The sequence below is a fragment of the Octodon degus genome, unplaced genomic scaffold, assembly GCF_000260255.1.
Source record: "Octodon degus isolate 3935 unplaced genomic scaffold, OctDeg1.0 scaffold00031, whole genome shotgun sequence".
NCBI classification, from domain to species: Eukaryota; Metazoa; Chordata; class Mammalia; order Rodentia; family Octodontidae; genus Octodon; species Octodon degus.
Genome location: NW_004524607.1, coordinates 8551935 through 8577827, shown reverse-complemented (window position 1 = coordinate 8577827; position 25893 = coordinate 8551935). Strand labels below are relative to the sequence as shown.

General features: G+C 41.6%; 1 protein-coding gene across 4 annotated transcripts in view; it reads right to left on the bottom strand.

Annotated features, from left to right (window-relative positions):
• Elmo1 (engulfment and cell motility 1) overlaps positions 1–25893 on the bottom strand; it is a 623184-nt gene that overhangs the window by 452946 nt on the left and 144345 nt on the right. For all 4 annotated transcript variants that reach the window (XM_023713447.1, XM_023713448.1, XM_023713449.1 and 1 more), the window contains 2 exons: positions 21329–21369; positions 20247–20319 (listed from right to left, as the gene is read on the bottom strand). In XM_023713447.1, the coding sequence (XP_023569215.1) occupies positions 20247–20319; positions 21329–21369 (114 nt within the window). The remainder of the gene's footprint in view (positions 1–20246; positions 20320–21328; positions 21370–25893) is intronic.

Sequence of the window (25893 nt, the reverse complement as noted above, 5' to 3'; positions counted from 1 at the left end):
AAGAAAGAAAGAAAGAAAGAAAGAAAGAAAGAAAGAAAGAAAGAAAGAAAGAAAGAAAGAAAGAAAGAAAGAAAGAAAGAAAGAAAGAAAGAAAGAGAAAGAGGAAGGGAGAGAGGGAGGAGGGAGGAAAGGAACGAGAGGGAGGAAGTTTAGTCATTACATAATGTACACATGGGTCAAAATATCACTTTTATCCTATAAATAAGTACAATTATTATACATCAATTAAAAAGTAAAATACTAACAATGCATGTGCACATTAGCCTGTTACATTAACTTTTCCTTCTCTTGTGGAGCCCTGTAGTACACTGTCTGATTTGCACCCAAAGCTGTCCATCAGGGGAAAGTAATCCTACATGGGCCCAAGCATTCTTAGGGTAGTAAGCAAGTTTTTTAAAGGGCCAATTCAATTAGGACTGGTATTTTAATTCCTTAAAAAATGGTCCAAAGATATTAGCTAGAGAAAGTACTTATTTTATAAACGTATTCTTTGTCATGAATGTGTCTACCCAAGTGAATTAACTAATTGATCTTAAAGGACATCCACTTGGTGAATTAATTGCCTTTTTTCACATAAAGACTCTAGAATGTCACTTTTTTCCACAACAAAAAGATCCCACTAAAGCAGAAAGCATGCATCAGAGATACAGTAGCTTAATTAACAAGGAAAAGCTTTTAGCAAAAGGTAAAGATTCAAACAAAAAAGTTCAAGTTCAAACTGTACAGATGCAAACAACCACATTGAAGTTAATTTCTCTGATATTTAATTTTGCTAATCTCGCAAGAGAATACACCGATAAATACATCTCAGCATATTTGCAAAACTTAAGCTCAACAGAATGTCTTCAATGGTACATCAAAAATAAATGGTACATTAATAGCTATAAACTGTAAACATGCTTAAGAATAGATATACTTTTATTTTATTTATTTATTTATTTTGGCGGAACCGGGGATTGAACTCAGGCCCTTGCGCTTGCCAGAGAAGCACTTATTCTACTGAGCCATCTCCCTGGCCCCTAGATATACTTTTAGAAGACACAGAGATATATATATTACTAAAGAAATACAAAAAACTTTAAGGTAAGATGATAAAACTTTAGTGGAAAATGATAAAACAGCATCCTAATAAATACAAAGAGAACACACTAATAAACAGAACAACCTGAGTTTTCAAGGATGACACAGTCACCATCGTAAATCAAGTAATGTGATCCTAAAATTAATCCACGAATTCAATTCAGTTTTCATCAAATTTCTGAGAGCTGATGAGCAGATGGTAAAATTCACTCAGTAAAATAAAAGACACACTAGGCAAGGTCCTTTTGATGACACAGGTGAGCAAAGAGAAAGAGGAGAGGGAAGAGGAAGAGGAGGGTGAAGGAGAAGAGAGACCAGCCTCAGACAGACCCTAGCAGGAGGTCCTGTTAATAAGCAAACACAGTTGCCCAGTGATAGAACTTTATAGAGCCAGAGACCCTCACAAGAAATAAAAAAAAAACCTTGATATATGACAGAAGGTACGATGCAAATCTTGGCAAAGGGGATGGATAATGAATTATCCAATAAGTGTAGAGAGACAATTGGCAGTCACCACTGAAGAAGATAAAAGTAGAAGCCTATCTAATATACGCACATAAATATATACATGCACCACTTCCAAATTCAATTAATGACTTTCACGAAAATCATAATGCCCTAACATTTGAAAAGAGAATAGTTTTAAAGCATACGAGCTGGTGTGGTGACACACACCTGCAATCCCAGCACTTGGGAGGCTGAGGCAAGAGGATTGCAGAGGTCAGCCTGGGCTACATAGTGAGTTCAAGACCAGCCTGGGCTACATAGTAAGACTTTGTCTATGAAAACAGGGCTGGTAAGATAGCTCAGCACACTGAGCTGGCCACCATGACTAGGTGCACAAACCTATAATCCCGCACTAGAGAGGCTGAGACAGACAGATCAGGAGGAGTCTGAGCTGTGTAGTGAGACCCTGTACCAAATACATTAAAAAATGAAAACAAAAACAAGAAGAGAGGGAGGTTGGGGAGGCTGTTTTAAATAAGATACTGAAATCTCAAGTAATACAGAAAAACAAGCAAATAAAAAGATAAATCTGCTCGCTTTAAAGTGCTTGCAGAAAAGTCTGTTCGAGACTAGGCACGACATACAAGTCTAAAAACAATTATGGACCATGTGCAAATATGTAAAAAAAAAAATTGCATCCACATCTTATACAGAACTCATATAAAGCAATGAGAATGAAACACGCCCACCCACTGTTGGACAAAAATGTCACAGGATGTCTCTGGAAGGGAAGTCTGAATGGGACATAAATACAGAAAAACATGCTTAGCCTTAGCAGGTAGAGAAGTAAAATTAACCCATAAGAAGTCACGTGGCAGCTCCATCAGGTAGCGAGACCCTAACAGCACACACTGCTCTGTAAGTAAGAATAGGAACTCTTGACCCCATGCCGGGGGCTGGAAATGGGTCAAACCACTTTGAAAAGCTTTTCAGCCGTACCTATTAAATTTAAGATTAGTGTGCTTTCTCACCCCAAAGCTTGCTACACTCTATTCCAGACAGACTTTTATAAACAGTCTCAAATAAATACACACCAATCAGGTACAGCACAGAATGATAGGTGAGATAAAAATTGAGAAAACAACCAATTATCTGTAACCAAGTGGATAAATCAACTGTTTTATTCATGCCAATGGGTTATCATACATAATTCAAAGCAAAAATATTACTGTGAGTGGAAAAATTAAATTGCAAAGGCTACCTACAGCAGGATACCAATGATTTAAATTTTAAAACACACCACAATTTCTATATATTATTCATGCTTACATATACATGTAGAAAAGCTATCAAGCATTCATGAGAACAACAGACATCAATTGTGGGCTACCACTCACCCCTGGGAAGAGAACTATAGAAGGAGAGACAAGGAAAATGATAAGATGGAGCTGTAGTTGTACTATTTTTTAAAAGATGATGTAAAGCAACAGGAAAAATATTGGCGATCATTAACATCTGATGGAGAGGTGGACAGGAATTGGTTATGTCTCTCTCTGGACTTTTTAGATACGCTGGTACATGGTTGCTATGTGCGGGCCACAAATATTCCCTGAAGGCTCATTTGTTCAGAAGGGGGGATTTTAGAAGAAGATTAGATCATGAATGCACACATTTATCCTTGGATTAATTCATTGAGGAATTTCTACCTGAACAGAACACGCGGCTAGAAGGTGGGGCCTTGATTATAGGCGGGGCCTTGATGGAGGCGGGGTCTTGGTGGAGGCGGGGCCTTGATGGAGGCGGGGCCTTAACGGAAGTTATCAACAGCGCAGCTCGGCCTAAGGGCATGGGCGTGGCCTGGATCCCAAGCCCTCCTCTCTTACTGCCTCACCCCTCATCACTTGCTCACTCAGCTTCTGGCCCAGGACATGAGCAGCTGGAATGAACCCTCCAAAACCGTGAACTGTAGTAATCATAAATCCTTCCTCTTTTAAATTGTGTCTGTCTGGTATTTTATCCCAGCAACGGAGAAGTAATTAAGTCCATGGACTATTTTTAAAAAGTTTCAAATTACCATTTAAATGAATTTTCCTTTAAAAAAAAAAATTATTGCAACGCAGACCTCATCTGTCTGCATCTAAATTAGTGGCTAGAATTCTTATATCCATTATTACTCTGTGATGAAAGAACAATTAAAGACAAATGTATATTTAAAAATAACGGGCTCATTCTAAATTAGCCTTGCGCAACCCTGCTCTGCTTTTCCCTGTCTACAGCTATCATCTTAAAACAGCCAAAATGCGGTCTTTTAAAGAGTGCCTACTGGTCAAGTCAGTGGTTTCCAAATAATGAAACCCTTATGTTCTCAAATGGATAAGAAAAAAATCCAGTGATGCCTTACAGCCTAAAATAGATAAGGAGGTATATTAATATTAATGTTTTATGAGTTAAGATTTAGAAATGCATATTTTATTATTAAGGTAATCACTGGGAATAATTACTTATTAACATAAAAATTCAATAACCAGTATTACAAAGGATTCTTACAATAATATCTCAAGATTCCACAATTTGCTTTGGTAGTTTATTGTCTTATTCAACACGAAGGCAATCGGGATGCATTCAAAGGGTACTTATGTTGCTACTGCTGTCTAACAAATCAGCATACGCCCATCACACAACTTCTCCAGGTCAGAAGTCTATCACCATCCAGCTGGGTTCTCGGGTCAGGGTCTCCTGGGCTGGAATCAAGATGAAACTTGGCTCTGAGTTATTCCTTACTTGGACAACAGTTCCCTTCCATGCTTCTACAAGTTGCTTGGAATTCATTTCCTCTGGCTACCCTGGCGAATCCCTCTGTCCCTGATTGCTAACTTGCTGCTGGCTGGGGGCCCCACCCAGCTCCTAGGGCTTACCCTGTGGTCCTGTCCAGGACCAACAATGTCATTCTCCCTAGGGCCAAAAAGGAAACATCTTCCTGCTTCTCTTTCTTTGAAAGGCCCACATGGTTGGATTGGGGCTATCAGGATAACCTCTCTGTCATTGAACCAGTGACAACTGATTAAAGATCTTAATTAGGAGATTATGACTAAAAAATAAGGTGAATACTTAAATATAAAACAATTGCAATATAAAATATATTGCCGGGAATCCACTTCAAAATCTTCCCCTTTACTGAAAACACACCCCATTGTTCTTCCACTTTCTCAAGACGATTATAGTTAATGTGTGAGCAATTTCTGCCAAATAGAAACATTATATTGTGTCTTCATCTATTTAATTCAGCCAATCTGGTACCCTGTGACTTCTGACTCTTCCTAAAAATCAAAATGATCATAATAGGCTGGTGTTTTCAATTGGTTCGGGATGTGGAAGCAGCCATGACAGGACAATGAGAGGCAGTCACCAAAATGGATTTCCAGAACTGCTGCAGAAAGTACTAAGCATGGTGTACTCAAATGATGGGAAGTATTTTGGGGGGATTCCTGGAAGTGTCTTTTAATGTAATTTTTTTAACATAAACATTCATTGCATTGAGCACACTTCACACATCTGCAAAATCCTTTCAATTATGATATGACATGATCCCAAAGAAGTGACACCTCCTTGTTTACCACCTGAGATCACACTCCAGGGAAGCACATGTTCAGGGCCTCTAACATAAGGAGGTGGAAGTCTTAGGGCCTCCCTATAACTCTGTTCACCATGCACAGGTGGGTCACTGTTCAGAGACCCAACTGTAAAAGCTTACCTTGAAATCTCAGGAGTCCTCTAGAAACTGGGAAAAGCAGAAATAAGATATTTTCCCTTTCAAAGTCCTATAATTTCTAATCTCACAAGAACCCAGGACCTAGCGCAGTAGCAGGGAACTTACTCAGAGGACATCTCCTGAGTGGGTAGACACATGTCTAATTTTTCTTTGGGGGGAGGGGGTAAAGGGACTCCTAGTGATACTCCTATCTCAGGCTCCCCAGCAGTGGGATTGCAGGCTTGCACTACCACGCCTGGGTTTGGAGGCTGGCACAGCATCCGGTACCAGGGATTGAACCTGGGTCCTTGCACTTGTCAGATAGTCACTTAGACCACCGAGTTACCTCCCCAGCCCATGCCTGATTTAGAATAAAGGCAGGTTAGTCTTCCCAGCCAATGTCACATATATAGGGCATCTAAATACATGCATAGGAGAGGAGGGAATCAATGCTTCAGGCTTAGGTGGGCTGGAAGCCAGCTCTACCTAGCTGGTTAAGCTAACCATAATGACCCTTGTCTTCATTGGGCCCTATTATTAGAATTTAGGGTAAATGTTTCATTCATGTACAAAGCATTCATAAAAATACTGTAAAAGTTTACATGAATCAAATCCTTCAGAAATTTATGAGCCACCTCTGAAAACCCTTGAAGTAGCACAATTTTTTCAGTAATATTCAAGATCTTGGTTTCAGATCTAATTGTGACACTCAAAAGCTATGGAAATTGAAATCTTAAACTTTTAGGTCTTCTTCTAAGCTGTGAGGCTTAACTAAAATAACCCCTGGGCTTCCCTACACACCATGGCTACCATTGCCTCTGTGCCACCATTTATTCAACTTATCAGTCAATTTCTACCAATATCTTCTAAGAAAATAATTAAGGAATCACAAAAGACTTAGTATCACTTGATCTTACCCAAAAGGCTGAGAAGTGACTTAGAAATAGACACTATAGTGTTCTTTAACCAAAACAAACAAACAGGCAAACACAGGGTAGGAAAGAGAAAAGGAGAGAAAAAGGCAATGTAAAGTCCAAATACAAAGATTTAAAAATTGAGTGGGATATTTTTAGCTATTAAGAAAGGTTGAGGATGGCCAGCCTGATAGCTCAACAGATTAAATCACCTGCTTAGGCAGAGCGCAGGGGCCATTGTTCGATCCCTGGCATGCCATGCCGGGCCCACCCCGGGGCACGCTGAGATGGCAATTGAGACTGGGCATGGTGGCACATACCTGTAATCCCAGCACTTGGGAGGCTGAAAACAGAAGAATTACTAGGAGTCTGATCTACTTAGTGAGACCCTGCAGTAGACCCTGTAGACCCTGCACCAAATACCAAGAAAAAAAAAAGGAAAAGAAAGAAAGGTTGAAGGCTGCAGATGTAGCTCAGTGGCACAAGTACCTGCCTGGCAAGCTCAAGGTCCTGAGTTTGATTTCCTGTATCCCCCCAAAGAAAAATGGGTTGAAAATTAAATAGGAATTATGAGTTGGGCATGGTAGCACACTCCTGTAATCCAGCACTAAGAAACCTGGGGCAGGAGAATCAGCAGGAATTCTAGGTCAGCCTGGGTCACACACTTAAAGGTGAAGGTCAGTCTAAACTTCACAGCAAGACTGTGCCCCACCTAAGGAAATATAACTCACTGAGACTGACTATGGGCAGATACTTTGTAAACTGTCTTTTTGAGATTAACACATTCAATGTTCATAACACAGTGAAATAGGCTGGGTATGTAACTTAGCGAAGTACAGTGCCTGCTATGCACAAAATTAAGATACAAGTTATGAAGCAATGCATATTTTACAAATAAAACTGTACTCCCAGACTCAAATGTTTGAAATATATGTACACCAGATGTCACTTTTCTGTTAGTAATAGGATTCTGATCTTCATTTATGCCTCTTTCCATTTAATGTCTCCAGCGTGTCTAATTTGCTTATATAAATGTTTAAGAAGATAGCTGAGATTTTATATCTACTTGAGAGCTGTAGATACTGAAGAAGAATATTTCATGAACGTTGTACCCAATTACTAAGATAGTAATTTCTTTTTAATAACTAAAAATCAGAACCTAACTAAAGCACTCGCAAATCTAAAGTTGCAAGAAAGAGGGCACCAAGCATCCAGAAAGAGGCTTGAGGTAGAGCAGTTGGTTAGCATGTTCTAGGAGGCCCTGGATTCTTTCTTAAGCACCAAAAGAGGAGAGAAAAGTCAAGGGGAAAAGGAGAGAGGAGGGAAAGAGAGGGAAGGGGTGGACAGATTCCAGGAAAACAAGATAAAGTTTGAGAAAGGCAGTTGGGCCAATGTAGTAGATTTTAGTGAAGAGCAGATAGAATGAAATACAAATGAAGTTACACAGAGAAGGAAGAAGGAAAAATTAAGCATAAGATAAAAGATCAGAGGACGCACCCTCCCCCCAGTGATCCCCGCCTCAGCAGTCTATGTCTTCTCAGTTGTATCTTAAGATATCAGGAGTGACAAGCCATCATCCTGCATGTAAAATTCCTAAACCAATCAACTAGCAAGTGTAACAAATTGTCTCCAATGGAAATATGCACTTCTGTTTTATGTTGCTAAGTTGGGATGGTTGTCTGGGCAGCAATAGAAAACTAGAACAGGGGCCTGAAAAATGACCACACAATACTTATTATATCATCTCTGATCACAGTGGGAAGAACAGACACCTTAGGGGACCCACAAATCATGATCATCTTCATAAAATAGTTGCATGGGGAATATCTTCTGTGATAGAACTGATGATCGCTTTCCTCTCACCCCAACCTTCCTACCCCACTTTATTAATTTCCTTTATTTCTCCCTTACCATGTTCTCTTTTCACAGGCCTAACCTTGTGTTGACCTTGATTGACTGACTGGTGTACTGTTCAAAAGATATTCATGATGCCATTAAACAAATATTTATTGAAAACTGTTCCAGCCACTAGGACACAAAGATGAGGAAATCTAGCTTTGCTTTTGATTTTAGAGGACAAAGAGTGTAAGGATATGCTTTTCAAACTGTGGAACACAACCATTAGTAGTCATAAAAGTATCCTACCAAATATTTTTAAACTATAAGTGCAAATAGAAAATGAACTAATACTATCAACAACAAAAGAAGCCATTTGAACTAAGAAAACATCTGTTTCATGAATCTTTTTTTAACCTTCATATACACACAATATACATATTATATCTTCATTTCAAAACTTTGAGAAACAACCTAATAGATATTCAAAAATAAATCTCAGTGATGAAATGCAAATAAATAAATAAATAAATGAATAAAATGAACAGGATTGAGCTGAAAAGATTTGCAATTAAGTTTCTAGCTTTGGAACAAATGATAAGCTTCACAGAGACGTTCTTGGAATAAACCTTCTCTGCTGATAACCCCCAGTTTTTGCTTTTGCTACTGTTAGTTTTGCTTGGAAAAGACATCCTGGTGTTTTCAGGGTCATCTGTGGTCAAGAAATGTCTGTCTTTGGAGGAAACTTATGTGTCATTCATTCTGATTCTGAGTGTTACATAGTTAAAATGTTCCAGTCCTCAAGTCAATCTATTCATTGTTTTAATAGCTGAACTGGAGAACATGGGATTATCATGACCTCTGGCATTTATCTTTGCCTGCAATTCTAGAAGCTGTCCTATCTTACCAAACACAAGCTAGAGGGCCCAAGCAAAATAGCTGGCTGCCTGTAATCATCTTGTTACAGCCTGTATCCAACAGCCAGTGGTAAACATTAAATAACATGTCATAAAACCCACTGGCTTGTGAGTAATACTGGTGGCAGTCACTGCCCTCCTCTCGTGAACACCCTCTCATTTACGTGACTCAACTTAGACTGTCTTTTTTCCTTCATCCTGAAATAAATACATAGGCTTCCAAGTCCTCTCTAAAAGAAAAACACCAAGTGATTTAAAATGATAGCTTCCAACCAATTCTCACAGTCTAATTAGAAAATTTCAAAACCACCCAAACATGTTTTTATAGACTTCAGAAAGTCTACTGTAAATTAAGTTTGAGTCACTAGATTATGAAAAGCATCAGGATGGGGAAAGGTGACATTGACAGAAGGGATGGGTTAGCTGAAGCTCAACTCTAGGGTAAGGCAGCTCCTGGGGAAAGTGGGACAGTATGAAGGGTCTGGCCCATGTGTGCCAGAGGGGTAGGACCTGGTGATTGATTCTATTTCAATCGCTGCCCAAGACACCAAGTGATGGGCCTTCCCTAGGCTACCATGCCATCCAGGATTGACCCTTGCCTTCAGCTTCAAGGACTGAACTGGGAAAACCCAATGTGCTCTTAAATTAGTATCAATACTATAAATAATGTTTTAGATTTCCAATTAAAAGCAATCCAAACTATCAGATCTGGGGTCAGAGAGGAATGACATTAAAATATTTTTAGTTCAACCTTCATATGTTAACTACTCCAAAATGACTTAGTTCAAAGTATTTTTCCTGTTGGCCAAGATGTCATCTCTAGCCTTTGCTCATAGGCATTTGCTGTCAGTGTACATACACAAAATTCTAACCACAAACAGTTGTGTCTACTTGTTCCTGGGTTGTTGGAAAATGTGTAGATAGGATAACATGACTATGCTAAGCCTTTCCTTCCTTGAATGAGACAGGAAGTGAGAAGTGGAGATCAAGGGCAAGGAGGTTTCTAGCCTTCCAGGAGACCCTAAAGTGTGCATACTGACAAGTCCCTGTCCTCTAGGCCAGTGCCTGCAGAGGGCCCCTGCCTGGAGTAAAAGGCCAGAAGCCAGTAGGCCACCAAATACTATTGGATCTTAGCTACTGGAGAAATGAAACAAAACTGCTTTCTCACAATTGAATTGTCACAAAATTTGGGATAAATCAACTCACAACCACCTACTGGCTCTTAGAGGTTATTCACTGCAATGAAAACAGAATGGATAATGTTAACTTTGACACTGTACAACTACTGGATCATCTACGCAATGCTGGCTGGCTAGTATATGAAAAGGTATCACTGTCTGAGTGACTGATTTCCTTTCCCACCATTATTGCTCAGAATTAGAGAAAATTTCTTGTAGTTGACCAACTTCTCTGAAATATACCATTTATTTTAAGTAGGAGATACAAATCCATGGGACGAGGTTTATATATTGTTTTATTACAGCTCCTGAAAATTTAAAAAAAATTTGATCACTATCTTAGCACAGTATAGATTTCACAGGTGTGTGTGTGTGTGTGTGTGTGTGTGTGTGTGTGTATGAGTGTATGCACTTTAGAAACAATCAGTTGTGAGGGACTGAAAATGACACTTCTTGAGTATGGTTTTAAGACTCTACAAGGATCATTAAGACTGATTTATTTACCCTGCAATTTCTCCACTGTGAATCATTTGGAGGGGTGAGTGCAGACTGGTAATTGAATTAACCAACATCATACATAATTTATTAAGTGGCTAACTATAGCTTTTATCTTACAAAGAAAACAGTATCACATTAAATTGACAATCTTTAATCTTCTAAGTACTATGTTCCAGGAACCACATGAGGTGCTACAGGGTGTGAAACACATGGGGATTTTTACCCCCTGATCATAAAGTACTAGTGGAGATCCCACTAGAAAAAATAAAAATCAGCACACACATAGTTAAATGACAATTCAAAATAATAACATAGAGATCAGAGTCCTGTCTAGTTAAGAAAGAAAACTAAGAGACAATAAACTAAAAGGGTAGTGACCCAAAGCAGCAAAGAAGATAGTAGAGATTTAGAAAAGGATGGATTAAGACACTGATCTCCAAAATTGGGGCAAAGATTATTTAAGGCCCAAAGCCATTTCTTCTTCAACTCAATTGAAGATTGGTAGGGAAATGTTTTGATTTGAACATACTCCCCACTCCCCAGATCACATGTTAGAAACTGAATTCCTAGCGCCTCTGGGATGATGGTGAGGTCTAACACAAGAGGAGTAGCCTGCCCTAATATATGGAGTTCCATGGCCAGGACAGGAGTGGGTCCCAAAGGTTAGGAAGTTGAAGAGTGGGCTTGTTATAAAAGCCAGTCCTGCCAGGAGTGATAGCACATGCCTGTTGTCCCAGCACTTGGGAGGCTCAGGCATGAGGACTTCCAAGATCATGTTCAAGGCCAAGCTGGGCTACACAATGAGTTCAAGACTTACCTTCATTATATAGCAAGACCCTTCTCCCCAAAAAAATTAAAAATTAAAAATGAAAGCTAGTCCTGCCCTCTCTTGCTGGGCCCTTCTCCCTTCCCCTCTTCTGCCATGGATGACATAAGCAAGAAAGCTCAGGAAGAGTTTGGCTTCTTGTCCTTGAACCCCTTGCCCATCCTCCAGAAGTGTAAGACATCAATTTATCTCCTTTGATCAGTTACTTCTATCTGTGATAGTATATCAAGCCACTACAGGGGATTTAAGGCAAGAGAGGGAGGTCACACCCGAAAGTGCAATTACAGATATCGCTCAGTTAACCGCCTACCTTGTGTAACAACTGTTGCATTTATGACCAAGGTGTACTGTTCAGATTTATGATCCATCTGTTTCTTTGTACAGTGTTGTACATCTTGTTTATAAAGCCTCCGTATCTTTTTCCTGTACAGTACACCTTGTTTATAAAGTCTAACTATTGCTGATTGTACGCTGCCTTACAAAGTTTTGTATTCTGTCGCACATTACAGTACTGCATGAAAGAATTATGCAAATAAAAGTGAAGTCATCAAGCTCGAGATTCCTTTGACCAGTCCTTATTCTGAATATTATAATGTACACACCGTAAACAATTCTTCATTTAGCAACTGATTTAATTTAGCGACCTAGTCGCAGGAATGGAACTCGGTCATTCAATGTGGAATGACTGGATTTTGGTGATGTTTGCTTCCAGCCCTGTGCTGGCCACAGACTCAGCTCCCTGGGCCAAGGGGGACTGTCATGCCACCCCTTCATCCCCAGCACCTAACCCACTCACTACCTGACTGCATAACAGGAGGGAGATGAGGACAGCATGCAGAACAGAAGTCTGGGTTAGTAAAGCTACAGGAGGGAGACACAGAAGGTATATTTGGAAAGTACTAAGGCAGTATGACTAACGCTGAGGGAGCAAGAGAAAGAAAATAAAACGGAAAACATCCTCGGCTGTGCTGCACTGGGAGACACCGTGATTATCAGGTTAATTAAGGAGATTGGCCTCACACTCCTGGCAACAGTTGAAACCAATCAGAACGTTGCCCAATTCATGAAGCACAAGAAGGGAGCACTTGTTTTCTAGACAGAGACAACTCGCAATGGAGCTTTTCCCCTATGCAGGAATAAGAGGAAAGACCCCGGGCAAGGTCGCACCTCCGGTGGGGCTGGTTCCAACAGAGCTACGGGATCACCTGTTCTTGTTACGAACACTGAGCCTCTGAATTCATACCCTAGATCTACTTGTCAGTTTCAGAGCTACAGCGTTGGAATATGGAGATGTGCTGGGTGAAAACACCAGAGCTTTGCCTCCAAAACACAAGGCACTGCAGAAACTGCAGATATACTAAACAGCACCACTCTGCACAGTGTACAGACTTCAGGTCTTAAGGGGTCTGGATTACATCTCAGTCATAATGTTTGAAAAACAAAATGCAAGAGTTAAAGTGCTACTGGAAGATTTTTCAATATGTGTAACACGAATCAGGTGGGTCAAATGATAAACTCAATCAAAAATACACTCCCGAGGCTCCTCCGAAGGGGCACCTTTCAGTCACTGGATGGTATCAATTCATCCAGCTCTAGACTAAAATCTCTGTGGCGAGGAGGACTGCATTCCACTTGTTTTTTATTCCAGCATGTACTGAACTACCAAATCTGGCCAAATAAATGTCTCACCCTTACACTCCCCTTCAAATATTACAGATATTTTCTACTTATTTTTCTGCAAATATAATTTACATTTAAAAGAAGGAAAGTCTGAACTCTAATAAATTAAGTTTAAAGAGGAATTTTAAATTGTATACAAGTCAGGTGAGCAGGTAATCAAGTATAAATATTAACATTATAAATATAAATCGACAAATTTATCAAGAAGGTGTCACTTTGGAAATAAATAAAATAAGCAGTTTTGTTCAGCTGTGAAGTATCATTGTAACCCTTAGCCAAGTTGTCAGACACAAAACAGGAAGCTTTTTGAAACCTAACATTCCAAGACTGTTATGTGGCTCTATTTTCTCCTTGGAATCAGAACTGCTACCAGCATTTACTGTCAGTCTCTATGTGTATTTCAAATAACTCTTGAATTTTTTTTCTGCTTAATTTTCTCTCTCTCTCTCTCTCTCTCTCTCTCTCTCTCTCTCTGTCTATCTGTCTTTCTCTCACTGTGTAGTTCTGGGTGGATTAGAACTATGAAGCCTCAGCTAGCTTCGAACTCACAGCAGTCATCCTGCCTCAGCCTCCCGAGTTCTGGGATTACAGTTGTGCATCACCAAGCCCAGATCACCTTTGAATTCTTTTCCTCTCCACAGTGAGCTGTTTTCTATCATGTTTTCTTCCATAGACTGATATTTTCTATCATGGTTCCTACCATAGATTGGTAGTATATTCAGATCAATCACAATCTGTTCAGTTTTGGTCAGATTCAGCTTAAAACCATCCCTTGGGCCGAACACCTCTAAAGGAGAAGCAGAGCCTAGGAAAAACTCTCCAGCCACCACTGGAGCATCTCCCTCCGGCTCTCCACTGGCTACTGTGGCCACTTTCAAGCTTCCATCCCTTCTCCCTCCTTTCTTAGGTCTCTGCCTAAGTAGCACTTCCTGTGGGCTTTCTTCATCCTAGTACTATAGGCAGCTAAGCAAGATAGAAAGTAATATATAGTCAGAGAGAGACTGAGGCCTCAGGAAGTCAGCACAAAAATAAAGACATGAGAATTATGGCTCTAGGAGCCCATGAGAAAATCCAGAGCTCAGGATGAAGATGCAACAGCCAAGTCTGCCTGCCTCCATGAGAGACAAATGGTAACTTTAAATTATACTGTCATCAGCACCACCTGGTCCAGTAAGTGCAGACAGGCATCAGTCTCTCTGGTGGTTGGCCAGAGCAACTGGACCCATCCCTTCCCAAAATGCCTTTGTTCTCCTCATGTACCCTGGCTGTGTAACTTGTCTCCCCATTGGATCAATATGAGGAGTGAAGAGGCAATACTTGTAATCCCCATGTTGTACCCATGCTGTGACTTTGCTGTATATATTAGTCCTGACAAAGGGCCTTGATGGCCACTGGCTCAGGAACCCCTCCTAGAAGTCCAAGAGCTATTCTTCTTCCCCTCATTCCCAATAAAATTCTCCTAATTTCTTTGCTCAGCTCATGACTTCATTCCTTGATACTATGAGCCCACACACTTGGCAATCTGGCATCTAACAGGTCAAGACTTAGATTTATCCTGTATCTCCAATACCCACATTTGTCCTTTATTGCACTTCCTGTCATTGGAATGGGTCAATAGAAGGTAGATTATTTGTCTAGGGGCATTAGGAAACCTGGCACTCTCCCAAGCTCAACATAGCACTCTTCCAAGTCTTTTATTTTGAGCTCCTGCATGCAGGGCCTTTCCTCTAGCATGCTCATTTCCTTTTGACAACTGTGGCTTACAAACTGGCTGATGGTGGGACAAGAAGCCATCTACAGAGTCTCTTGTTTGCCAAAGCCTGAGTCCACATATGCTAATAGCCCACAGAGCATTCCACCATAACAGAGACCAAGTTTGGCCACAAGGCAGGACAGAAAGAATTCAGCAGCAAGACACAGAGGAGAAGGCAGGCTTTGAGGCATCAGGAGGGAACGGACAGGAAAGACAGAAGCAGAAGAAACATCCGGAATGGACCCAGACAAGCTGAAGGAACAGGGCAAAGTGAAGAGTGATGACGTTTCCAGTGGCCCATCCTTACTGCTGACAGCCACTTCTGTGACACCCAGGCCAGCCAGCAAGTGGGTAAGTGGATGGCCCACACCTGGGCAAGAGTTGGCATGCTACAAAAGGCACAGTGACATCCCTGGAACCTCAGGGAAGGATCTCAGATCTTTTACAAGAGTCAAAAGACAAAAGCAAAGCAGGGAATACTGTTGGGTTAGGAAATTTACCACTTCCCTGGGTAAGTTTTTAATTGTTCAATTAACACACCCATCATAGAGAACACTCTCTTACTGAGTAACAAAGATGATTGTGAAGGGGTTTCTTCAGTCAAGGGAAGGAAGGCAGATTTTCTCACAGGAGGACATGGAGACCAGAAATGGAAAGACGAGATGGAATTGGGACCAGAAGCTTTTGCTGTCCATCTCATGTCTCCACTCTCCTAATCTCTGAGTCTGGATCCATCATGGACATGAGCTAAGTTCTGCACGATAATTTAACCTGGGGTGAGGTATGGACATCCCTGGCACCACACAGTCCTGTCAGCCCGGAGATTCTGGGAAGCACAGGGGCTTGTGACAGTCCAGAACACTCATGAAGTAGCAAAGATAGGACAGATGTTTCCCCTAAATGACCCCACTTCTCCCAAAGGCCTAGGACCTCACTGTGCAGAGAAGAACCGGATGAAGCTTAGCTCATTTCTATGCTTAGGAGATGAGTAATTTATGGAAGTAAAATACTGCTGCTACTTCATGTAACCTGGAATTGCAGAAAAAAAAACAAAAAAAAAACCCACAGCCATCCACAAGTACTGTACCTGCCTCCAAATGGTTCCTCTAACATGCCCTGTACTTTCTGGGGACCCACCTTTCTGCACTTGGAGCGTTAAACAGAGTAAGGCAATGTTCCCATTTGCCTGAAAATGACATTAACAATGTTAATGCAATCATGCTATAATAGAAAATGGCAGAATCCATAGCAAGGCAAAGGCATTGAAAATCCCCAGTGAGTGGAAGATCAATGCCTGCTCCAACTTCCCCCAACTTACCCACATAAGGAACCAACAGGCTGAAAATGGGAACCAGGCCTCACAGTCTGTAATTTCCTGTGTTTAATTTCTTGAGCCAATTCTCATTAGGATCCCAGGGACTGACATCAGCAAAGACATGGCGTCACAAACAGACGGTGCTGGGACAAGTGAACGGGGGATGACAGGGAGGACAAGGCGCAGAGAGCTCTGAGTCAAACCCACCCGGGCTGAAGCCTCAGCTTGGCCCCTCCTGAGCTGCATGACCTACACAGGCTAACTTGGTGTCAATTCTATCTGACTTCCCTATTAAAATGAAAGACAATAGCCACATCTTTAAATTATGATGACAGGACTAAACGCTGAGCACTCTCTCCCTACAAGTTGTTTATTTGCACAGAAACATATGACATCTTCCTATTTCTTTTACAATTCTTACTCAAAGGAAACTCCACAGAAACACATAATTTACATTTTGATTTTTATTCTCTCTCTCCCCCCTCTTTCCCCCTCCCTCCCTCTCCTTCTTCCTCTCTCTCTTCCTTTCTCTGCTATCAGTCTGAGATATATAAGTTTCATGGGCAGAACTTGAAAATGCATGAATCTTACCTTTCTCTAAGGCATTCATGAGCTATGTTTCTGCACAAGGCTACTTAATGTGACATCTTCCCCACGGCACTGCAAAACCTAAATTAATGGGCTTATAAGCAAATGAAGCATTTCTGGAAATAGATCTGGATAATCTGAGAGCAGCAGGGTAGGTGTCTTCCTGAGAATGTTAGAAGGGAGTCACGCGCATCCCTCAGTCACTGCATCTTCCTCAGGCTAGAGCTGAAGAATCCGTCCCCTTTGGCAGAACAGGTGACTTTTATCTCTGGTAGAAGCAGGAAGACTATCTCACATGCAAGTGAAAATCAGTAACCAAAAGCACGCACAAGTTTCAAAAATTAGTCACTAGTTACCATGGTGATACAAATATTACCTAACGACTCATTGGGCCGTAAGCAACCAAGAGCATGCTAACTACATTATTTTAAGCAAGAAAAATGTCTCTATTTTTAGGAATACTTGTGAGAAACTAGATGGACCCAAGCAGCAGACAAATAGAGCAGATCTGGCTTCAAAAAGCCAGAATTCACCCTCATCTCCTGCCCTGTACTCAGTCCTATGTCACGCGCACACACACACTCACACTCACACACGGGACTGCGCCTAGCAACAGCTGCAGGAGAAGAACAAGACACTGTGTTTACAAACAAAAGGGCTGCAATTGGGAAATTGAGCATTCTTCCTCCTTCAACTCCTAATAAAAGCATAATCTCTGCCACCACCCATGGAAGACCGAAGACTTAATGCCCCACGTAGGTGGCCAGTCCCTTTGAAATTCAAGCTTCCTTCAGAATTTCTTAAGCAAAACAAGATTTCCCAGAAAAATGGCTAAGATGCCTCATAAAAAAACAAACTGCCTGTTGCTCTTAGTAGTTTGAATTTTCTGAGTATATATAAATTTTTATTAGGAAAAATGAAGCAACATTATATTATGTTATAAATTTTAAATTATACCAAGAACCAACAAACGGGGCACAAACATTTGTGATCAAACTCGGTGGCAACTCCTGCCCCAGTGCAGCCCACAGGGTACCCAGCAGCCCTGCTCCTCAGAGCAGAGAGACCTGGGTGCATTCTCCAAGAGTGTCTCAGCATCCTGCTTCAGAAGACACTAGGAAGCATCTTAAAAAGATGTAAACTTCAGGACTCAGCTAAGGGCTACGAAGTATAAATCTCTGAGGCTGAGATTTGAACATCTGTATTTTTATTTTGTTTTGTTTCATTTTGATTACCGAACTGGGGCTTAAACCACGGTCTTCTCACTGAGGTACAGACCTAGCCCTTTGAGACAGGGTTTACTATGTTGATAAATTGCCCGTGTTGGGCTCAAAGTTGCTGTCTTCCTGCATGGGTCTCTCACAACACTGGCATTACAGGAGTGAGCCATCACCACTCTCAGCTAAAATCTGCAATGTGCACATTTCCTGAAGTCTGAGAATCCCATCATTGCCGATCTCCACTTGGGAGACGGGTCCAGACCATGCTGACAGGAGACACCCCAGCTAGTAAGGTACACAAGCCAATTCACTTTAACCAAGGATAGGGCTACACCTGACTCAGTGGCTTTCTGACCATAACCCAGGACAGAACTCCAGTACCATCTACATGCTTTGTACATGTAGGTGTGGGAAACGTACCTCTCACAAACAACACAGATGGTACAGTTTCTGAGCTATTCTCATTCTCAGGGCTATAGAAACTGAATGAATTGATTTTCACACCCAAGGCCAATTAATGAAACCATGGCAATACTGCTAACTGCTAATATTTAATTTGTATTTATGAATTATCACAAAAAAAACAAGCAAGGTTTGTATAAAATAGAGGACAGTTATTAAGGAAATAGAGTGAAGGGAAAATAAAGTCAGGAAACTGAATGTTCATGGAATGGATCAAACGAATCAAAGGTAAACGTTAATACGTGCAACCACAACCCTGCCTGGAAATCTAGTCCTCTCAGTCATGCTCAGCTTTCTAGCAATCAGTGTGGAGAAAAAAATGGGAAGGTATGAAATTCTGCTGGTCCACTGGAGCAGTGGAGCCATTTCCAAGCCGCCTTCTGCGGCCTTGACCAGCCCACTGTGGCTAACTGAAGACCTGTCCACCCTCTAGGACATCAGGCCAGGACCAGATGGGGACAAGACACTTTTGCCCTGCTGCCTTTCACCTCCACTGCATTCACGGATAAAAGTGTAGCCACTGAACTGTGCGTGGTGGTACACTCCGGGAGGCTGAGGCAGGAGAATCACAACTTTAAGCTCAGTTTCAGCAACTCAGCAAGACCCTGTTTCAAAATTAAAAAAAAAAGCTGGCAATGTAGCTCAGTGTGAAGATCCTGGGTTCAATCCCTAATCACACACACACACACACACACACACACACACACACACACACACAGAGCCAATCTTGGGACTACTGATTGGCACCAACATGGAGAAAGAAAGTGCACTACAGCCTGAGGTCACCGAACGTTCCCTCTTCCCAGAGCATTGACACTCATTTCCGATTCAGCACAGGCCACCTTGCCTAATGACACTGGGCCACGCCATCTCCCCACATTACTCCATGAGGGCAGTCACTGGTTCCCGTGCATTTCAGTGAGCTCTCTCACAAACTGGGCCAAATATAAAACTGAGAAATTTCCAAAAGATGAGTCATGAAAGCAGAAGATCTAAACTTGTTTCTTTACCACAGAGTCAAAGATGCAGCATCGGTCTAGCCACTGGACCTCGAAGACTCAACTTCTTATCTATTACACATGCATACACATGCGCATGCGCATACATGCACAAGCACAAATGCACACACAGAATACTTTCACTTCACAGATTAGGCTTGAAGAAAAAAACTCTGCCTGGCTCAATGTCTGGCATGCAGTCAGTGTTCCGTGTAGGCCAGCTTTCCCTTTCCCCAACAGGGAGCACTTAGGTGTTAATTTTCTTCCAGGGCCACTGTAGTCTTCAGAACCTCCCCTCATCATCTGAACTTTCCTAGATAGTGCAATCATCCAAGAAGAAAGCCGGTCTCCACAAGTCACAGAACACTCAGGGCCCACACAGTGTGACATTTCAAAAGGTGTGCTGTCATCCTCGTCCCAAACACTTGGAGCAAAAACTTTACGAAGAGGTGAAGAAAAAATATCTAAGAAAAACGCTAAGTCATCAAGTAACAAATAAAATTTTAAAGCAAGCAGTAAAAAGGAAAGGTCATTGACATCTTCACCATTGGAAAGCAAATGCAGCTTGCTCTGCAGAACTGGGAAACATCCCGGTCTTCTTCACTCTTGAACAGGTTAAGTGTCACGTTGCCGCTACTGATGCAGCTGTTTGTATCCTAGACCCTATGTTCATCAATGGTGAAGATGTAAAATTTAGGCTATCATGTCTAGTCTTGAACTGAAGAAACATTAGCCATGTTTTACTTAAATACAGCTTTCTCTGATTAAATAACACAGTCGACCTACCTTTTCTGTGATATAGAAGTTGGAACTATCAGCATGCTGCAGCGAGTAACATTCATAGTTTTCAATAGACCACCTTAAAGATAGAAGTATAAAATGATCAGAACATCACAGATGGTCATTTTCATTTCTATTAGCTTTAGAGAGTTTGATTAATTAAATAGCCTGTGGTTACAATCAGGATGGTCCTAGCATACACCAAAGTACACCTCCCAAAACAAAGTAGCACTGGTCCACCTCCACTACTCTGAAATCAGTAATTTAATATAAAAATGTTCCAGGCTTATTCTAACACTTAAGCATTTCATCTTCAAGTCTCGAGGTGAGAGATCTAAATGCAAATTGAAACATTCTTCCTTATTTTGAAGGACTGAAGCAGACAGAAGAAAACAAAGGAAAGGAATGGCAATTTACATTTTTGTATAACTAGCACATTTCATTGGTCTCTGAATTCGAGGGTTCCCAAATGGTATACTAGATGCAGACCAGAACACTCCAATTAAATTTTCCAGGTCTTACATAAATTCCAAATAATATGGTGCTTGCAGCCTACTGTACAAGTCAAAAGATCTCCTGCAAATTTTACATGTGCTTTCCTCTGGATAACAGAACAGCTGAAGAGAGGTGGGAAAGCCACATTAGCACAGAATTCCACATGGCAACAAAACTACCCACAAGGAAGTATCTCTTAAATCTGTCCGCCTTCTGTGGAGACCCGAGAGATCCTTCCTGTTGATACCACACAGGGTCTGTACCTAACCTTGCGAGCCACGAGACTGCTCCCTGCTCGATGGCACAAAAGAAACACCACTTTCTAGACTAAGGAAAGCCAACCCCACCTGCTCCTCACCCAACCACTTCACATGTGCACCCCAGGGGAAACACTGGCAAAATTGTGCAGAAAGCTATGTAACTTTTATATGGTATTTCTTAATGATTTGGCCAGCTCAACTGGTGACTTATGAACACTACTTGTACTTAGTATTTGTTTATTATACAGTGAATAATACTTGCTAACTCACTAGCAATTTTGCCTGTCAAGTTCTAAGTCCACATGCTTTGGATGAACACGAAGGAACACTTACCCATCACAGACTTCCTTTATTATTGCAGACAGTGGTTTTTTCTGCAAAATAACAAAAAAGGAAATACTATGTGTTAGTTTCATTTTATCAGGTTAAAAAAGAAGCTAGCTATTTTTAAAAACTAGCAAGGATAATCTATTCTCAGATGTCACCAATGAGCATCTTTTCTGAAAGTAAGAATCTATTAGCCATCATTATCAAATGTTTCTCTTTTTTTTTTTTTTTTTTTAATATTTAGTACAGGGTCTCACTACACAGATCACGTTCACAGTGATTCCCCCGTTTTCAGCCTCCCAAGCACTGGATTTGCAGGTACGCGCCACCACGGCCAGTCTCAATTGCGGTCTCAGTGCGCCCCAGGGGCAGGGCCAGCACACCACCCAGAGGATTGAACCCCTGTTTCCTGCGTCTGCCTGGGCAGGTGCTTTAGTCCTCTGAGCTATCTGGCCAGCCCCCAAATGTATTCATGATGCATTGCTCTCCTTTTGCCTGTCATTAGCACTGTTAATGAACAAAATATGCCTATATTTACCTTTGCCTTACAGTGTGAGGATGATAATAGAGCTGTCTGACAAGACCTGCCAGGCAATGGTGGGCTGCAAGGGCAAGGTGCAACCGGAACCCTTCCACAGACCATGCCTCAGGTCCATAGCCTTCTGGCTTGGGCTCATGCTGTTTTTATGAGAACGCATGGCAAATGTCATACTAAGCATTGCAAAACTGTTCCTACAAAGTGCATAGAATTCTTCTCCCAAATGTGGCCCAGATCAATGCCAATCATGCGGCAGCGTGAGCCAGACACTTGGGTAATTCGACCGTGACACCACGTGCCATGTTATCAACTAGCAGGTGACTGCAGCTGTGCACTCACCCTGACAACCACAGCTGAGCAGCACCTGCCCCACCCCCACACAGAAAGAATGCAGGGAAGAGACAGCACAGCTTGCCTAGAGATGCCAAAACTCTTTCTGCTTTGGACGCAGATACCATCTCCTGGGATAAGGGTGGGTGTATTGAAGAAAACAACAAATCCCAGACAAGAAATGTAGGGGGAAGAGAGGAAGAGCAGTCAGAAAAGTATAGTACAGGGTCCTGGATTTACATATCTACCTGTGAAGCTGGGTGTGCTCATGCACACTCATAATCCCAACACTCCAGGAGCCTAAGGTAGAAGGATCTTAAATTCAAGCCACAACTGAGCAGCTTAACATCGGAGTGAAATCCTGTCTCCAAATTAAAAATTAAAAAAACATTAGGGCTAAAACTCAGAGTGAAAGTCCTGGGTTCAATCCCCAATACTACAAATAAAAACAAACAATAAAATAAGCCATAGTGTACCCCTGTCCCTCTGAAGGGCAATACAGCATCAACAAAGAGATTCTGAACCAGGCAGGCCAGCTCAGATCTGACCTGTGTCTGCAGTGTAACCCATCCTTTTTGCAGTTCATCAAACCCCAGCTAGTTTGTCTGTAAAATGGTACCAAAGCTAAGCACTTCTCAGAACTGTTAGGAACCCCGTCCCTCTCTCGGGACAGGAGCTTTCTTTCTCTCAATAAATATATTCTGCTCATTAAAAAAAAAAAAAGAACTGCTAGGAACATTAAGCTATTTAAATTAAATAGGAATTGATTTGACAAAGCCTAAGCCTCCTTAAATGGGGAGGCCTCCTTGAAGTCCCTTGTCAGCTGAGACCTTTAGTCCTCCCCTAAGCCCTGTCCCAGGGAACCTGGCCCTGTCTGCCCTGTGGCTGAATCCAAACACTGCCCTCATGTTCTCCTCTGCGGGCTTCTCTAGCTCTGAACAAACGCCACATCCATGAACTCCCTCCACTTGCCACTTCAGGAATCCCACAGCTGCCTCGGCCTACCACAGTGAAGACGGTGCAGAACAGAGAGCCAAAATGATCTCTTTTTTCTTTTTTAAAAGCTATTTTTTATTTACTTAAATATTTTAATGTCTTTATTTTAGTTGACCCACAGCAACCATACATAATTATGGGGTACAATGTAACATTTCTATATATGTGTACCACGCATAATGATTTCATTAGGGCTAGTGGCTTATCTATCCCTTCACACGTGTATCATTTTCTTCATGTATGTTAGGAACATTCAAAATCCTCTCTACTACCTATTTTAAAGTATTCAATTAACTGCTGCTGATCAGAGCTCAGCTCCCCTTCTATCATTCTTCCAGGGCCAGGGTGTAGCCTAAGGTGAAGCACATGCTTAGTGTGCTCGAAGGTTGCAAAAATGAAGTCACTCTCCTTGCCCCACTGTGCCATTACCCATGTTCCCTCCATCCTGGGCCTCCCATACCTTTCCCATATACTCTTCTTTATTCTCTATTTCCTTGGAATGAAATACTAGCTTCCACATAGTGAAAAGCTGCAGGATTAGTCTTTCTGGGTTGGACTTAATTCACGTAACATAACCTCCTCCAGAAGAACCAAGATTATGCAGGGTCAGAATGATTTGGGTGCATTCTGGACAGCCTGAGTCAATCTCCTTTAGAGTAGTATTAGAAGGAGTGATGGAGTCTGCAGTGAAGTCACATGTCACAGAAATCCTAGGCCATGGCAGGGATCTTCTGCTACTGATGGCTCTAGCTGTGAGCTGAAGGGCAAGTCTGTTCTCAAAGCCAAATCACAAAGGAAGACCAAGAACCAAAATTCCCCCCTAATATGAAGATTCTGCATGTCAGGCTGCTGAGGACCTTCCCGGACACTGTATGTGATGGGCCCTGTTAGGGAGTCTCAATGCCCTAAGTTATACTACTAGCACCTTCAAAAATAAGGGCTGGCCAAATAGCTCAGCAGATTAAAGCACCTGCAAGCAGGAGCAGAGACCAGGAGTTCAGTCCCCGGGCCAGCCATGCCAGCCCCACCCCCAGGGAACACTAAGACAGCAATTGAGACTGGGTGTGGTGGCACGTGCCTGTAATACCAGCTCATGGGAGGCTGTAAACAGGAGGATCACTATGAGTCTGATCTAGTAGTGAGACCCTGAGCACCCTGTAGACCCTTCCCTAAAATACAGAAAGAAAAAAAAAAAAAAAGGAATGACACCAGGACTCAGTTTGGGTCTTAAGTTACACTGAAGCCACAGATGAGGCCAAAAAGGGATTGTTGAAGTAGGTCAAGGCATGAAAAGCAAATACTCCCAGAGTTACACCTTTTAGCTAAGGACCCTCGGTGAGTGATTCTTCTTTTAATTCAAGCCTGATTGATGGATACAGAAGCTAGGGAAGAGATAAAAATCCCTAGGGTATTACTGTGTTCAGAAGATCCTGAAGTCAGGCAGACACATGAAAGGAATAAAGACCAGAGGAACACAAAGTTTACAGACTTAAAAAAGATAAAGAAAAGCTAAGCCACAGATAGAAACGAAGGATGGCAAAGTGAACGAACAGCTATAACACAGCTGAGCTGAGTGCAACGAGTGTCCCAGAACAGAGCCGGCTCCATGGCTCCTCCCGTCCCTGCCCACATCTGATCCATCCCACTCAATACGCTTTTGCAGTTCTCACCTTCCTTTGCCCATCAGCTGTATTGGTCACCGTTACTGCATCTACTTACAAACACTTTTCCAGAGCTTCTATGATGTACAGTATGATCAAAATACACAGTGAATTTTTATATTTTTTAAAAAGACTTCTTACAATACAATACACATCACCATGAATCCCCCTCACGTGCAACACTCTTAGCCCATCATTTTTGCTAGCGTCTGAAGCCATTCTGGAAGTCTTCTTTCAGGAATATCTTTATAAGGTTCTATAAAAAGTACAGAATGCTGCTGCCTGGTGCCATCCAACAGAAAGGGAGGCTTGTGAAAATGTCACATTCATCTCTTAGTCACCTTATTTCCAGGATCTAGCATTGTGCAACTTCTGTCTCTTCCTCAATAACCAGGAAAAATACAAGCTTTGAATCAATTCAGAACTTTGGGCAGCTATGACAGCACAAACAAAGAAAGACACTCATGAAAGAGGTCTTCCAGAACTGCTTCAGAAGGTGGTCAGAATGATGGGATGAGTATGTCCAAGGCAAGAGACAGGACTGAGGACAAGCATCAATAGCAATGTGACTACTAGTTTTTAAAAACAATTTTTGGGAAAAAATCATAACTAACAGTCAGACCAAGGACATCTAAATTATATAAAGAATTAAAAATATCAGGCCCCCAAAATTTAAAGATGCCATCCACAAATGGGCATGAGAGAAGAAAACACACTTCTAAGAGGAAGAAATACAAGTGACAAATAAATACATGACAAAATGTTCTACAGCACATGCCACTCAAGAAATGCAAATTGAAACAACACTGAGATACAATCTCACTCCAGAAAGAATGGCTACCATAAAGAAATCAACTAATAACAAATGCTGGAGAGGTTGTGGGGAAAAAGGAACCATTCTCCACTACTGGTGGGAATATAGACTGGTACAACCACTACAGAAATCAGTGTGGAGACTCCTCAAAATACTAGGACTGAAAATTCCATATTGTCTCCCTACTGTAAGAACTTGAAAGAGTAAATAAACCTGAAAGGTAATATATATA